Source organism: Tyto alba, unplaced genomic scaffold (assembly GCF_018691265.1).
Source record: "Tyto alba isolate M040663 unplaced genomic scaffold, T.alba_DEE_v4.0 Super-Scaffold_41, whole genome shotgun sequence".
Classification (NCBI taxonomy): Eukaryota; Metazoa; Chordata; class Aves; order Strigiformes; family Tytonidae; genus Tyto; species Tyto alba.
The window spans coordinates 15,266,930-15,284,208 of record NW_024881317.1 but is presented as its reverse complement, the minus strand read 5'-3'; the positions used below and the strand labels follow the sequence as shown (position 1 = coordinate 15,284,208).

The 17,279-nt window shown below is 40.5% G+C and overlaps 1 protein-coding gene across 2 annotated transcripts in view; it reads left to right on the top strand.

The window, feature by feature from the left end:
• RFX7 (regulatory factor X7) overlaps positions 1–17,279 on the top strand; it is a 54,391-nt gene that overhangs the window by 23,052 nt on the left and 14,060 nt on the right. Inside the window, exons 2-5 of one of the 2 annotated variants that reach the window (XM_042804085.1) lie at positions 15–48; positions 8,242–8,324; positions 9,146–9,268; positions 16,375–16,491. In XM_042804085.1, coding sequence (XP_042660019.1) covers positions 15–48; positions 8,242–8,324; positions 9,146–9,268; positions 16,375–16,491 — 357 coding nt within the window. Of the gene's footprint in view, positions 1–14; positions 49–6,933; positions 6,989–8,241; positions 8,325–9,145; positions 9,269–16,374; positions 16,492–17,279 lie in introns of those variants that run through there. The other variant, XM_032999224.2, reaches the window with a different exon arrangement.

Below are 17,279 nucleotides of genomic sequence, written 5' to 3'. Positions count from 1 at the left end.
TTCCTCGTGTCTAGCAAAACTGTACAATCTAAAGTGGACTGCATTTTGGTAAGTACAACTCCCAGAATGCTTCTTAATATTTAATAAACTGCAAGACCGAAATAGATGGCGCTGGAGACTGACAGCTATTACGAAGTCTTTCCTTAGCAGTTCTTCAAGGCACTAACACTAAATGTGATCAAAATTAGTTCCCATTGCCAAAAAAATGTATGCTGTGGGTTTGGTGTTTATTTTCTGTGGAAGTATTGACCTCACATTGCCAGCAGCAAGTGGCCATGATTGCCACTTGTGGAACTGTCGGTATAGATACACACAGAAAGATGACTTACTGCTTTTGTAAGCATGATTTTATTAAATGCAAGATTATATATTGCACAGATCAAAGTATGCAAGAAGCTAATTGTGCCTTTGCTCTTTAGACCTTTAATAACAGTGATGATTGCTTTTGTTGTTGTTTTCTTGCAATAGTTAATTCATGGCCGGTACTACATTTTAAGGAAGGAACTAGATTGAACTGCATGCTTGCACAAAACCTGGCAAACTAATGTCCTGGTCTGTGAAAATCTTGTAGGTGTCATAATTATCAGATTTTTGTTTAGTTTTTTTTTTTTTTTAAAATCTTGCTAACCTCAAAAGTTATACACCATCTCAGATACCTTCCCAGAAATGTGCAACATTACAGGTCCTGTTAGCTCTGCTGTACTACTTAGGACACAGATATATATATAATTTTCTGAAGAAGAAAAACCCTTGAAATGCATAAACATTATCTTCCTGTGTACATTAAAATAACAGGATCTAGACAGTGATAAGAGATTATTTCTGGGAAGCAAACATCTAGCACTAACTCAGAAAGACGTTTTATTTGTTTGTTTTTGATAGTGAGCAAGTTGTGAGTTTCTTTAAATCAGAGTCTGAATTCATAAATCTTAAGACTGGAAGGGACTGTTTATTCTGACTTTCTACCTTTGTCATTTCATCCAGAAGTACCAGTGGGTAAGATAAAAAGATGACATAGACAACCATCTGGATACAAGCAAATATAATCAGTTCAGCTGTATGGCTGATCTAAATAAGAATACTCCTTAAAGTCTCATTATCAAAGGCTAATTCAGATGGCACCGAACTCTTTCCTTAAAATGTTGTCTTAATTCATGTGATAAGACATTTAAAGTAAGCTGTGTTGTTATATTGCAAACAAACTTTGGACCCAGTTTTGCCTATGCCTAAACTTTTTTGGATGTGTCCAACTAATAGCAATGTAAAATATAATTTTTGTCCACTTCATTCCTCATTGACATTTGTGGACACAAAGCAGGTGTCTTTAAGATTTTAATTTTTTTTGTATGTGAGTCTTCTTCAGTGGCAAAAGGGCAAATTGCAAAATTACACTTGTAAAACTCCTTCAACACCAGGTTTTTCTGTGGCAAAAAATGGGAAGTGGGGTAGGTGTTCCTAGGTAGCGTCAGAGAGGAAGTAAATAAGTAGGAGGTAACCAGTTGTCACCTTGGAAATCCATTTTAAGAAAATGGAATTACACTAGAACTGTTCTTGCATTAAATTCTACAGATTTGCAGACCTGAAATACTGAGATAGGGATTATTAGTTTGTATGAGCTCATTCATTTGTGTAGGTCTCATCCATTGGCTGGACAAGTTATTTTGTTCTTGGATGCAAAGCAGTCTTCATAGCTTGACTTGGAACAGAGCAGCAGTGTCCTGATGGTCTAATTTTCTGTTCCTGATTCCTCCTTGTCTGTCCTGCTCATCAGTTCAGAGGAGTACTGTCAACAGTGGGAAGGCCACTCTAGCTTAGGAAAGGTAGATCTAATGCTCTTCAGGTAGTTTAAAAAAGAAAAATCCAAGATCAGAATAGTTTCAGGAAATAGAAATTAAGCTGAACTGTGGCAAAATGGTTTCTGCATTTTTATATGTTTTTGGAAAGCCGTGAGCTGCAAGACAGAATCTAAAAGTATGTTAAACTAAAAGACCATGACTATATAGCTCTAACTAACTTGCTTGGAGCTTCCTTGCAGCCCCGTCCAGCTCTGTTCTGCAGAAGGTAGATGAGGGAGTTGCCTTTTTGGTGGAATGTGTATGGGTTTGTCAGAGTAGTCCTGTGATTGGGGTACCAGCAGCCTGCAGAGAGTCCAACTGCAAGCTTATGGGCAGGTCAGAACGTTTCCTTTAAGTGCACGTTTCTGCATGTTTAATTCAGATAGAAAACTTTTCAGGGCCTTTGAATCAGTCTCATGAAGCATAAAGGGACAATGTCTGTCCCTTGTCTCCCTTCTTACTGTAGGGAGGAGATTTGGGACTAGCTTTCAGTTATATTGGCAGTGATGACTTAAAGCATTTAAACTTGATCAGTTTGCTAGCAATCTTAAAAGAAAAATTACCAGTAGAGAAAAACCAGACTACATTTGTTGCCATTTGTGTTAGTGCACTGTGGCTGTGACTGGTGCTACCAGAGCGGCACACAAATGCTCTAGCACATAGACTGCCTAGTTCAACACAGGATAGCAAGCAAGAGAGAAATAGGAGGAAGAAACAGAGGTGGTGGCAATAGGCTTTGTTGTGGGAGTAGCTAACAGCAGAGGGCTGTGGGAAACTGCTAGTATAGGGGTTCTGGGACTGGAATTACTCATACAAGAGACCAGTTATCTGCCTTTTACTTGTTACACTGCACCACTTAAATTCTGACATGCTGACAGTTTCTGGAGGATAGTAAGAAAATCATTGTATGCTGTGCAATCCAAAAAAGATAATTAGCAAGAATTGTGCTGCAAATAGACATTAAAAATTCATTATAACATCTTTTTATCTGTAGTAAACATGTCTAGCAGTACATTCTCTTATGACTTTGCTTGTTACATTTGTTGCCACATACTAAGTGAACTCTTGAACCTGATTTTTAAAATGGTGTGCTCCATATAGTCTCTCAACAAGAAGGTTAAGGTTTCTTTCCTTAGCTGCTTGAAAAGAGGTCAGTGCTGGTAAAAGGGTGCTGGATCAGTGGCCAAGAAAACCAAAGGTGCTGATGGCCGAAGCCGTTACAGTGTGGGCAGCAGCAGGTATAGGGTATGTTGAAGCACTTGGTCGTGCTTTGGAGAAGGTAGTAGCTTGTCACTTGTCTTTTTGGCCCTATAGGAGAGAGGCAGAAGCTCTGTGAAGCACTGGCAGCTGTGCTTGGACACTGTCAGTGCAAAGCTGCCGTGTGTTTTTAGGGCTTGTTTGGAATATTTAGCACCTGAAATATGCTTCAGCCTCTGTTCAGATAAAGCATATCAAATATATTTATTGGCAGCTTTTTAGAATAGTGGGGTTTGTTTCAAGTATTAACTATTTTTTCTTGATCATATTTCCAACAAACCATCTGACCTTGAGCAAATTATTTAACCTTTGCTTCTTGTTTCTCTGTTCACAAAGTGGGGAGATGATTGCTTGACTACTTTGCTATTCTTAGTCTGGTTGTTAAATAATAGATGTTTGTTCTGCTGAAGTATGACAAGTTTTAGAACCAGTCTGCCAGTAGGTGCAAGTTACATTGCCATTCACATAGCCTTTTTTACTTTGATTAAAGTATAGTTATCTATAAATACTCAGAATGTGGAAAGGAATATTAAGATCAGTCCATGCTCTCTAAAATAGTAGTCTTGCAAAAAGCTTGCAGCAGTGCCCCTGGCCTTCAGCTCCTCTTCACCAGAACTTGAGGACAGAAATAACCTGTTATTCTGTCTTCAGTGTGGAAATATGAAATTAGTTCAAATTTGAATGCGTTTTTTCACTGTGTTCGTTACAGAAGTTGTAACTCTGCTAATTGTTCCTTAGTATATTCTTCCTCTATTTTATTAAAAATTTGGCATGACAAAATATTTTCTTCTTTAAAATAATTGAGAGAAAGCACATTCCCTGGAGTTTTCCATGGTGTAATCCCTTTTGACAACTTTAGGATGAAACTTCACTAATGTTTGTGACCTGACAGTAGATCAGCAGTCAGAGAAAGCCATGTAGAGAGAACCAATCCACCAAGGTCATGAAATCTAAAACAGTATTCTGTGATTCTGGAGACCTGCGTTCAAATCTCTAGGTTCTCTGGTTCAAGCAGGAACATGAATAAACTATTTCCTGTAGCACAGATTAATTCCTAACCACATTCTGTGTTGAACTGATCTTTGTCTTTTTGTACTGCAGAAAGTTTCATTGTCTCTCAGAATGGAACCAGATGTCAAAACCTGTTATTTTAATTAAAAAAAAAAAAAAAAAAGCCCACAACATTTTGACCACCTTGATTTATTTCACAGCTATTATTTGCTCAAATACCTGTTAGAATGGAAAAGAAAGTTGCATCTGTTCCTAAGAGATCCTTGTTCTGTGTCTGCCTTAGGCAGCAAAAGGACAGATTCATTTGGAGCAGGTCTATGTGGCCACTGATAACACAGATATAAATGGATCTCCGGTTTAATTTGTTTGGTACATACGTTGTGCATATCTCTGTTAACTGTCAAAAATACCAGAGATCTCTGCTTCTTTATGTGTTACTGAAAGTCTGCTTAGCTGTGACTTGAGGTTACTAATTCTTTGTCCTCGGTTTTTCTGTTTCCAAATATAAGATCACTCAGATATTTTGTGTATTTGATATATTTTTGGCTAAATTGAAGCCAAGTTGTGAAAATAAATATGAATACTGCTTGCTTCCCGTCTTCACTGCATCCTCCTTTATTTAATGTGATTCCAATTACAGGAGATAAATATAACATGTGAAGACCAAGAGTAACAGAGATGGTACTTTGTGATGGCTTTACACCTCAGTCCTGCAAGCACTTTAGTATGCTTATGCATTTTTCTAATGAAGCTTCAATACAGTCTATAAATAGCCTTTGGAGAATTAGACAGTCTTTATCTGATTTGATAGAACCAGTCAATCAAGGTCAGGAAACTTCAAGAAAAATTTTTACTTAGATCCTTTTAACTAGTGGAAAAGGATTCCCCAGACATTTTACATTCTATATGGGTTTTCAAACTACTGTAGTGTAAGCATTAATGGGCTACACAAAGGGGAATTTGTCCAAGTTGATGCCAGCACTGCAGTCTTCCTCTCAATGCTGTGACTCTTTTCCTCTCTACTGATGTATTTTTCCACACTATCGACCTGTTTGGGGGTGGTGGTGGTGGAAGGAAAAATTTATAGTGTATTTTGTGTTCTTGTTTCTTTTAATTAGTTTTCATATACATCAAACTTAGCACAAAGAAGAACTCAGAATGAATGAATCTTTCTTCTTGGTCAGTAGGCCAGCTGAAATGTTCCTCTACTTCCCAAATTTTTCTCTAATTGTATAAAGAAATTTGAAAGTTCTGATACTGTGAACAGCTGCAGTAACAGTTATTACTGAATTTACCAGATGTTTAGCACTGAGAATTTGTGGATGTCGGCTGAGGTTGAAGAAGAGACTGTATTTATTAAGGTTGTAAACCAAGTTTTGAGAGTTTTAGAAATGTTTAGAGAAAACAGCCTAAACATAATGTTTAACAAATTTTTCAACTCAGTAAAACATGATGTTTCCTGAATCTGCTTGCCCTGACTGTCACACTCCGTCTCTCCACGGCCACTTCTTCAGTTTTAAGATTATTTTCTCTAAATAGATTCAGTCTCATCTAACAAGCTTAGGTTTATCTAATTATCATCCAGGTAAGATTACCTCTGTGGACAGCCTGTGACTCCTGGCTGTGTTAACTCTCCTGTTTCAAGGAGGTCCTGCCTCCATGGAGCTTCCCCGAAGCCATCTCTTAAAGCTGGAGGAGTTGTGCAGGAAGTGCTGTCTGGGGTCAAGTGTGGAGAGGAGTGGGTTTTGAGTGAAAACTATGAGATAACATCACTGTCCAGCTGCTTCTGCTGAGGATGTGAGAAAGCCATAATCTTCAGATGCCTCAGCTCTAGGGATGCAATTTTGCTGATGAGTGTCACTGGCTCGCTTGCATCCTTTGGAAAAGGCTTTGCTTACATAATCCCAGTCAATTTTTTTTCTCTACACATATATCATTGCATTTTTTGAATTCTTTTTAATATTTTTATTTGTTTAATTAGGGCATTTGATGGACGGGGCCTGTGTAGCAGAGCCTCCATGGCTCAGTTAGGGCCGTTCCATTCAGCCCCTTCCTTCTGCCAGGATACAGCAGAAGTTGCTTTGACTTCAGTGGGCGCTGAGACTACTCCAGTATTTTTTGGTGAAAAGTTTAATGTTCCTTTTAAAACCTCACCATTTATGTTACACTCTGGCATGTTACATGTGGCAGTGAGAGGTTGTCTTCCACCTCAGTGTCAGAGTCAGCGGGGCTGTTTTTGTTTTGCCACATTGATTAGTGTTTACCATCCAGGGTAATCTCACCTGAATTGCATCCTTTGGTGTGCTGCTTTGGCATTTGCCATTTAAAACAAAAAGCAGATAAGTTCCTTGAAGAAAAGGAGATCTAACAAAGAAGTGCAAATTTTCCTGCAGTTGTTAAATTTCTATCTTTTTGTAAATAAATGATAATTCTCTGTAAATTCTTTCTTTGAAAAGCATTGAACTTTTCAGTAATGGATTTGTTAAAGGAAAACCTAGCAGTCCAAATGCTGTGATTTATGCAGGAAGGGAAGAACAGAGAATTTTACAAAATGCACTCATTAAGAAATACCTCTCCGAATATTTAGTGATCTGAGCACGACTGCTGTGTAAGCTGCTGTAGAGCCATGCAGAAATTGGTGTCAGCAAATTTTAGGTGTTTGTCAATGGAAAAAAAAAAAACAACCTAAATGTTGTGGTTTGCTGCATCTTATAGAAGCAACAAATCCAGTGTCTGTTACCTGGCTGCTGCTGGAAGTGTTTCTCTTGGCTCTGAGAACGTCTGTCACATGGCTGGTAGCCCGGTTCTGTGGAGCAGTTTTGGAGGGGGTTCAGATGGTGGGGATTAACAAGCGCCCGCGCTCTCCCAGCGCCCTTCCCCGGACGGTATGTCCTGCCGGCCCTTGCCCAGAGTCTGGGGTCAGGGGGATCGGTGCGTTGGGTGCAAAGCCAGTGGAGGGGAGATGGGAGCCTGCCTCTCTCTAGTACTGCTGTTAATTTTTGCCAGCTGAAGCAAGGTGGATCTGCAGATGACTGGGGCAGGTAGGGAGCCCCAGTTTGAAGTGAAGATTAGGTGTTTAGTTTCTCCGGTCTCTATTTTTCTCATTGCTGAAGTGAACAGCCAGGTCTCACTACCTGTTAGCCCTGCTCTCTTCCTTTCTCTTCCTTTTGGAAAATGCTACATTGGCAGTAAGATGCCAGTACAGGAAGAGAAAATGAACTGTAATCCAAAAGCTGTTTTCTGACTTAACAAGGGATAATGTGAGTCTTTTGACTCTACTGATTGGTGCACCACCTTATGCATTGCTTCTGCAGTGTCTTCCTGAAGAAGAGCCTGTTTGCTCCTTGCTGCATGGCTTTGTCCTGTTGCTGAGCAGGGCTGAGCAAGTTACCACAACTGATTTTCCTAGAATTTCTAAGTCCATGTAGCTGGTTTCAGGTGGCCAACAGCTAGTCTGTATGAAGGAATCACTGTTTACATACACCAGGTAAAACTCCTGCCTGTGTCTGATCCTCAGCTGGTATCCTCTGGAGGAGGAGTCCGATATTAGTGAGATTCATGTTAACTGAATGGCTTGTCTTCAGTACCTGCTCAATAACTCTGATTTCCAGAGGAAACAAAAAGAAACCCCATATGTATATAGATAGATTTTAAAATTCCTTAATTGAAGTCTGTGATGCTTAACTATTAATATATAGTGGATCACAGTATTAGATCTGACATCCTGCGTTGTGTTACAGCACTGCTGTTTTTTGATGCTGCATTCTCAGAGATGCTTCATGTGTGCTCACAAAAGATAAAGTTCTCCTGTTACATGTCAGGTTACAGAAGTGATCTGTTACTGACATTTTCCAGATTCTCCTTTTGTTGCATGTGAATTTTGTTATGGTGACAATTGCTTTCTAGTGTGTGAAGGTATGCAAATAATAAAAAAGAAAATAATGTTTCTAGCCCCAGAGTGCTCAGTCACATTCTTTCACATAAGTAAACATTTTCTTGTTGAAATTTATATTATTTAGGAATATACTGTAGGATGACAGTTTTCAGCTGTCAAGCTCAACTCTTACTGTTTGCTTTTTCTCCCCCTGCCTCTCCCCCCCCCCCTTTTTTTTTTAACCAAAACACCTTTGTTATCTAGCAAGAAGTTGAGAAGTTTACAGACCTAGAGAAACTCTACCTCTACCTTCAGCTGCCTTCGGGTCCCAACAATGGAGACAAAAGGTATGTGTATGAGTATATAAACGTGAGCGGCTAGTACTGAAAACTTACTTAACTTCCTGTGGCACTTATCTGCTGAGGAGCCATTCACATGACTGTTTGGTAGCAGAAGCAGTCTATTAAACATTAAGGACTCTTCTTTTCCTGGAGATTTTTTTTTTCCTAAACTTTGGAATCTTTAGTACATGAATAGCTTGTAAATATAAACCTCCTAAAATGCAGGAGTCATCGGAGAAAGTGTTTTGCACCCTAAATGTAATCATTCCTTCGTATCTTATGTAGGAAGTGATAATATAGAAATACAAATGTGATGGTGGAGGAAAGAAGGAACTAGTGGTATTTCTGGTAACATTTGTTTGACTAGAGGAAGGTCTAGAAAACCAACCTGCAGATCACAACATCACAGAATTACTATATGTTCCCAGTAGGATGGTTACAGGCAGGCAGGTGCCTACAGGAAGCACTCTGAGCATCTGCTGGGAGAGTTGGTTGTTTCCAAAGGGCAGCTGGCAAACCAAGTCAGTCAGAAGCTTAGAGGTGGTCAGTAAGGAACAAGTTTAAGATAGGAGGTAGGTGAACTCTCATCCATCACTGTCTACTTGAAGCTGTGTTTCAGTCAAGAACTGGAGTGTGGAGTATCTATTAATCTGTGGATTAAAGAGGAAGATAACTGCTGCCCACTCCTCAAGGAATAGCTAAATGTGTGAGGTACCAGCCCTTGTTGTTTCTAGTGTCTCCACCTGTGTAGGCAGATAATTAAGTCTTGTAACTGAGGAGGAGCTGTGGAGCAAAGTCTTTATTGACACTGCTTCTTCTTTCACTAGCGATCAGATCTCCATGTCATCCAGCCGTGCCCAGCAGATGCACGCCTTCTCGTGGATACGGAACACCTTGGAAGAGCACCCTGAGACATCCCTTCCCAAGCAGGAGGTTTATGATGAATACAAGTGAGTGCTCCCAAACTGGATCCATACATATGGCTTCAGTGAGTGTAGGTAGCTCTGTGACACTGGCTCTACAGGTACTCCACTGATGTACATGTGCAAGCGCATATAGCATAACAAGGTCTTATATACTGACGTACCTGAGAACGTACTAGCTACAGTGAGGCAAGCTGTATTCGTTATTTATGCCATGGAAAATAAGACTGTGATAAGATATATGCTGAAGGAAAGGTACAAGTATTTGTTAACAAGTAAATATCTGTATGAATATTGGTTTTGTTTTGTGGACAGAGCAGCACAGGTAAAAAGCACCAGTTACTATTTTATAGTACCTTTTGGTCTGCCTGTGTATGTGTACATATATGACTGCCTTAATAAGGATGAGGGGTTGAATGGTTCCTCCTGGAAATACAGCTGTTTTGCACATAAGATCTAGCCAATCACACCTTTCTTTCCAGAATAAAGCATAAATATTGGACCTTCCTGCAGCAAACCTGGTTTCTACAGAGGCACAATATATCTGAATATGTATGAAACCAGTAACCAAGGCCACTGAGTCTGTGCTGTCAAGTCTCAAAGCTACCATGTAACGAGAAAGTGATTAGAAGCAAGGGAGAGGGAGCTGGCTGACGGAAGTTGGATTTGAATTCATTTACAGAACATTCCCCACCGAGGGGGTGGAAATAATCATCCTCAGCCCAGTTGCCTGAAGATGAATAACAGATTTATGATCTAGTATGAATATTTCCATAATCTGAACGATTACAGTAATTTGCAATGAGCTGAATCCCTTCACCTCCTAAGTGCCTACAGGATTCAGCCCATAGTAATTGTTATTGCAGGATTGCCTTCCAGGAATACCTCCTTTTAATTAACACTCCGGTCAAGTTTTTTACTCTGACTGAGCTGAAACATGATGGCATTTGCTTGCCTGGGGTTGATAAACATGCACACACCTATTTCTGAAATCTCGCCATCGACTGGAGCGGTGACGCAGGCTGGAAGTATAGCCAATGGCACAGACGTGCTCGAGTGGCCAATCCCCGAGCAGCAGCCGCTCGCGCAGACACAGCAACAGCGGCAGCTGCTGTGCAGGAGAGAGATGGAAGCGTTATTCTTAAATATATTTCTTATTAAATAATTTATGGCCTGCTTCAGCAACAAATCTGCTTGGCTTCCATGCTGTGCCAAGCTGCAGATGCCCGGAAAAATCATCATCTACAGATTGTGGAGTGTGAAATTTGGATGGCTTTTGTATGTAGCTGCATCAAGTATTTGTGTATTGTATTTTTTTTCCTAACAAAATAAGGGTGGTAAGCAAATATTCAGAAAAATATCAAATGTTTGGAATCTGTTCTCCTTTGAAAGCATCTGTTCTGTTTCTAAAACATTCAGTTTCTTTGGATATTTTCATGAGTTATTCTTACACACCAAAGGAAAAGTAGTCTTGGAGTGGGAGGTGGGGAAGAGGCATAAAAATAGAAGAGAGAGTTAGTTTTGATAAGTCATTTTGCTTTACCTAAGGGTGTTAAGACCTCTCAAAACTCAGTTCTGTCATATTAACAAGTTAGCGTTTCTCTCCTCTGTGTGCAAAGATAGATGTTGCATGAGCTCAGTGAGCAACCTTATGCACTCTGCATGTATAAATCAAAGTTACAAGGCTTCAGAAGAGTGCCGCATCATACCAGCATCTCAATTCCTGCTGTAAATTTTGTTCAAAATAAATCTTGCAAGACTACTGGGCTTCTGTATCACCCTTCATGTGTTTTTTTTTTTTCTATGAAGAGGGAAAGACAGAAGCTTGTACTCCACACAGGTCCATCATTGGCAAGTGTTAATAGCGTTTCCAGCTCTTCTACGTTTCAGTAGCCTCTTCTTGCTGAGCTTATTCAACACAGTGACTCTTTCTGTTTTCTTACTCTTCTATTTAATTGCGAGTTCATGTTTCTAACTGGATAGAAGCGAATGGATTCATCTCCCTTCTGAAAGGGATAAAATAAATGAAAAATGCATCATAATATAAGGCAGTAGCACTTGGGAAGGTTGAGAGCTTGCAGCTGAGTTTCAGAAAGGAGGTAGATGAGAGCTAGTTTACCTCTCTTGGTGCTGTGATGCTGCTTGCCCTGACAGAATACATTGGCCTGTAAGAAGCTGTGTTCTGTTGGGTACATGGTTCTTCTGCCAGCTTCCTCTGGGAGTTATGGCTGAATACAGTCTGTAAAATACTATGGTAACCCATGCAGAGCTGCCTCACATGTTACCTAGCCTGCAGAGAATGGATTCTGCTTCCCATCAAATCCTTTCAATGTTTTCTTGCACCAGTTTTACTTGGGTATCTTCTCCCTATTAGTAAACATCCTTCTGGAGGAAGCCAGCTGTAGATTTAGCTCAGTTTAGAGAATTAGGATTTCTAGTCTAAGTGCAGTCTTGCAGTACTTATGCAGACAAAATCCCTATTTGCCCACGAAATAATTTGTTGAGCCTTCAGTAAATACTTGGGCCCTCTTATCCTGCTTCTACTCCGGTGACGCAAGGAAGGAAAGTCATTCATATTTAAGTTTGGTGCCCTGAAGATTCACTTGATATGCTTAATATGGTTTAGGAGGTCTTTGAGTCATCCCGTATCTCTTTCCTTTAGACTGTGTATCATTAATCCTTGCTTTACTGGCTGCTGGATCACTTGATAGACTATGTGCACTAAGTGTTAAGAATGTTAACCAACAAGTTAAAAAAATATTCAGAAGCTAACACAGAAGAGGGCAGTAAGTGTAGGAATAGCATGCCTGTTCAGCAAAGACACAAGATACATACTAATCTTGTTTCATAGCATTTAACCAATGTTTCTATATAAAACGCCCGGATAGGAACAGGATGGGACCTGTTGTGTTGCCAAGTCCAGTTCTCTGCCATAAGCAGCTACCTATGTATTCCCTTTAAAAGCAGATCAGTTGTTTCCCACCTCTGCTGCTGCTCTTGGGAGTGTGACCTGCAATTTAATTTCTCTAATGGCTTTCAGACATCTGGTTTCTATCCTACCTGATTTTTAGGACTCATTTCTGTGCCAGCATCAGCTTAGTGAGAGCCTACGTCTTCCTATGTTTGTTTGCTCTAACCCATTTCCGGAGACCACTTTGTTTGCTGGTTTGGATAAGCCAAGATCTTTGTTTTGTTTCATGCAGTAGGTTTTTTATCATTTGCTATTCATAATGGTTTTTCAGCCCAGGAAGCTGTGTAACCTGGGCTGCATAGACTGACTGTCCTCATTGGCTTTTTGGTTAATCTTTTTTGTGATTTAATTCAGGTGCATTCCCAGCATATTTTGAGTCTTGAGTAGGTTTAATTCTTGCCAATTAAAAAAAAAAAAAAAAAAAAAAAGTCCTTTTCTCCTTATCATGATGGGGAACACTAAACAAAGGAACTTAAGGAACCTCATGGCCACTGTCGTTCCTGTCTCTGTGTAGACCTTCCCTCCCCCATCTGTTTCCCACCCACCCTTCAAATAAGGAAAACATCTCCTAGGTTCAGAGATTGTGCCAAGAGTGCAAGTACTGGAAAGAAGAGCTTCAGGGAAGAGACTCCTGGTATGTGTTGTCAAGTCAATGAGAGACCACAGATGGACATGGAGGGTTCTCTGCCGAGCCAGGAGGAGGAGGGGTCATATGGGATGATCTGTCTGAAATCTGAAATTACATGATAATAGCTCAGAAATCACAAGCTTGCAGGAGCTGCCAGTATGAATATGAGGGGACCATGTAACTGCATGTTTTGCTGCTAGCAAGTAGTTGTCTTGAAACAGATGTGCTAGACTTGAGGAATGAATTTTTTTTTTCCCCTTTTTTATGTATTTATTTTCTCTTAGGGAGGGAATAATTTTGACTTTAGAGTCAATTGATTGGTAGGTTCCTAATCCTGTTTTGCTGGGTTATTTTTTTTATTTTGTTTTGCTGACATTGTTGAGTTTCAGTCAAAGATACTGCTGACTATGGCAGAGAATTTCAGAGAGCCCTCCTTTGCATGCTAGTTGAGACTTAAAAGTCCTGTAATAAGCATCAGTAAGCGACAAAGACCTTTTAGGAATTTCCAGAGTAAAGTTAAAATCCATTGGAGCCTGGCAAGATATAAGAGGGAAAAAAAAAAAACAGATCTATCTATTACGTGGAACGTGGTGTCTGATTCCTAAGAAAGTGCAATGAGGCAGGAGAAGTATTCTGTTGTATTAACTTCAGAGGGACATATCCAGATTCTGTGGCTGACATGCATTGAAATTAAGTATGTTGGTATGTAAATTAGATAAAAACCTTCATGTCCCATGCAGAAACTAGACTAATGCCTGACTATATAGCAGGTTGTAGGCAGCATCTCCTGGTTTGGACAGTGTCCCAGTAACTGGGAGAAGTGGATGTATACAGGCTCTAGAAGGAAATGTCAGAACCAAATAGCGTAAAACTTACTGTTTATCATCATTAAGGTCATTACATTTGTGGTGGCACTTTCCAAGTAAAGCGTACCTACATACAGCCAAGGTAAAAGCAGCAGATACTTCCTGTGTAATAACTAGTATTTTTACAGAGAAAATAAATGGAGTGGAAGTATATCAAGAAATATCTACTGCTTTCTATAGAGCTACAGTTTTCAGAGAAGACATTTTGACTGGCCTACTTGGATGTAAATGCCGTTGCTGGTAGTTACTTTTCTAGGCGATGCTGGGAATTAAACATCTGTTTCAGGAGTGCTGCTCTTCCTTTTATTTGTCTGTTTGTCTTAGCAGAGATTTGTTTGCATGTATGTACCTGATTCGAGTAGAAGGCAATGTGGTTGTTGTGGTTTGAGCCTGGTTGGCAGCCAACCACCACGCAGCCACTCTCTCTCCCTTCTCTTCCAGTAATAAGAAGGGACAGAGAGCCGGGCTTGGGGTTCGAGACAGGACTGGGATGGGGAAAAAATTCCCTCTTTATGGTCACGAGCAAAAGGCAGACTCGTTAGGGGAAGAAAAAAAAGAGCATACATTTATTACAGACACTAACAACATCTAACAGAGTAGGACAGTGAGAAGCATTGCCATATCTTGAGAAAACCTTCCCCCCCACCCCTCCCTTCTTCTCGGGCTCAGCTCTGCTCCCGATATCTCTACCTCTTCCCCCCAGCGTCGCAGGGGGCAGGGAATGGGGGGTGCAGTCAGTGCTGCTGCTGCTTCCATCTTCAGTGGGGGGAACTTACGGAACCTCTTCCCCCCGCTCCATTGTGGTCCCCCTCTCACAGGAGACAGTCCTCCACAAACTTTCTCCAGCGTGAGTCCCTCCCACGGGCTGCAACGTGTCCTTACACTGCTCCGGCGTGGGTCACCAACTTTCTCCAACTGGATTCCCTCCACAGCTGCAGCCCTTCCTGAGCTGCTCCGGCGTGGGACTCCCCCACATGCTGCAATCCTCGCAGCACTGAATTACAGCAGCGGGGCTACCTTTTCCCATGAGACCCCGGCCTTCTTCGGGCACAGCACCTTGATCATCCAGGCGAAAAAACACAGGCCATAAATCAGTGTCTGCTCCACTGTAGATCTTCATGGGTGGCAGGGGGGCCGCCCTGCCGTACCACAGGATACAGGGTGGTCTCTGCTCCGGCACACCTCCCCCATCCTTTCTTCCTCCGTTCCTCCACTGACCTTGGTGTTCATGCAGCTGCAACAACTCCTTCTCACAAGTCCCACTGCTTGTCACAATGTCCCTTCTTAAATATGTTACTGCAGAGGTGGAGCTGACTTGGAGCTGGGGGAGCTTCGAGAAGCTTCTCACAGGGGGCTGCCCTTATAGCCCCCTCCCCTGCTACCAAAAAACCCCATCACTCACTCAAACCCAGGACAGTGGTATATGAAGTGAGTGTTCTGCTTTCCTGCTGGTGCCCATACAGGGTTGTGTACAGTCATGATCATGTTTTCAGAGGCAGATTGGTTTTGTGTGTTTCTGATAGGACTTCTCAAGGAAAGGAGATCATGGCTATCTGTTGCTGACTGAATCTGAATAAGAATGCTCAAACATTTTGGGCACATTAACGTCTGTGAAATACCATGAGGCTCTTGAACACAATGCAATATGTCATTCATATCTTTCTGCAGCCTTATGCACTGGCTGTATAGGTAAACCTTCCAGAGCAGTTCCCGGTTTCCTACTCTGCTTTTACATGTTTGGGATTTTCCAGAACATTCACATTTTGCAGCAAAATCAGTGATTCTTGTTCTCTGCCTCAAGAAGGATTTTTTAAAAATATCTCAGATGTTGAAACTTCTGAATAGATGCTGAAACAAAATGCCTTTTTCTGTTTTTGAGAACTGAAAACAGATAACAGTGCCCATTTTACTGGGATGAGTAAACTTAGCATTATAATTACCTTTTGTTGCTTTCTTCCACTATATCATCGGGTTGTATATGCAGTCACATGAAGATCTACATTTGCAGAGACAGGTGAAATCTCTATTATTTTAGGACTGTTAGTGAATATAAGGATGTCTATAATTAAGCAGCGGTACAGTGGTAAAAGGACTAGGTCCTCAGTACATGTTTATGTTACACCTATAAAAGTGAAGCTGGCTCCCTGGGAAGGTATGTTGTATTAAATTCAGTTCTGTTAAGCTGTATTAAATTGAAGTTGTGCAGGCAGAATCTTTCTGTAGATACTGACAAATCTCTTACCTACTGCTTTTCAGATATTCCTTCAGGACTTCAGGCCTTACCACACTCAAGCTACATTTCTGGGTAGAACAATGTTTCTGCTTTTATTATGTCCTGAAATAAGTGAATTGAAACTTATGCTTCAAACTAAGTTGTGGAGTAAATCTTAACTGTGCTCTGGATAATGCCACTACTTGTTATGTCTCCATATGACTTGTCTTTGAACTCAGTAGAGAACAAGGCATAAACCTATGGTATTAATAGCTCTGTTTATGCATTTTTAATGCATTCAATTCGTTGTGGATAGCTTCATTAATGTTAAATGTGGTTCTAAATATGGATGGATATAAGTGTCTTCTTTTGAAAACCTTTGATGGACTCCAGCATGCAGGCTGGCCTCTTGTATTAACTTTGATTCCATTCACGCTTTCTTTCTTTTTGTTGCAGGAGCTATTGTGACAATCTTGGCTACCACCCATTAAGTGCTGCTGACTTTGGAAAGATCATGAAAAATGTCTTTCCAAATATGAAAGCCCGTCGTCTAGGCACAAGAGGAAAATCAAAATATCCTTTGCTAGAACTTTTCTCAGTAATTTCTTCTGCCCTTGCCTGGAGAACATCTGTCATTATGGCTTAACTACCAGCTAAATGTAGGAGTAATGTTAAATAAAAAATGCAGACACTTTCCCAACATTCTTTAAAAGTTATTAATTGCAATAGTGTTAGGTTGCAAGATATAACTTCAGAAACACATACTTAAATTTAGGTTCTGATGCTTAGTTGTTACAGCAACGAGGAATCAAATAAGCTGTATCATTTAGTGCAAAGGGAGATATTGGAATAAAGTAACTTGCTTTATATATGTGCAGTAAGTAATATTTCTTGATAGTACAGTTCAGAATTACCAGAACATTTCTTGCTTTTATATTATACTTGTGCACACCAGTAATTTAAAAGTTAGTTGTAAAGCCAAAGATCTGTCTTAAGCTATACAATGGATATTTCATAAAACTGCCTATCTTCAACCGTTAGCATTGCTTGAAAGAGAAAAGGGAACTGGGAATTTGTCACAAAAGCTGACTTCGGACTTGGAAGGCATGATCTGAGCCTTGTCCTGCCGTTAGAAGGGGAGACAGCTTCCTTCACTGCATAGTGCAGACCTCCTGAGATAGGAAAGACAGTTCAGAGCAAGAGCTTCTAGGATGGAGAGCACTGTTTCTCTCTCTTGACTGCAGTGCCTTCTTCCCTGTGCCTGAAGTTGGAATCCGCCTCCTTCCCTGTGTTAGAGAAATAGTCCATCCCAGAGGGCATACAAAAACACTACCCCATATAATTGTAACTTAATACAAACC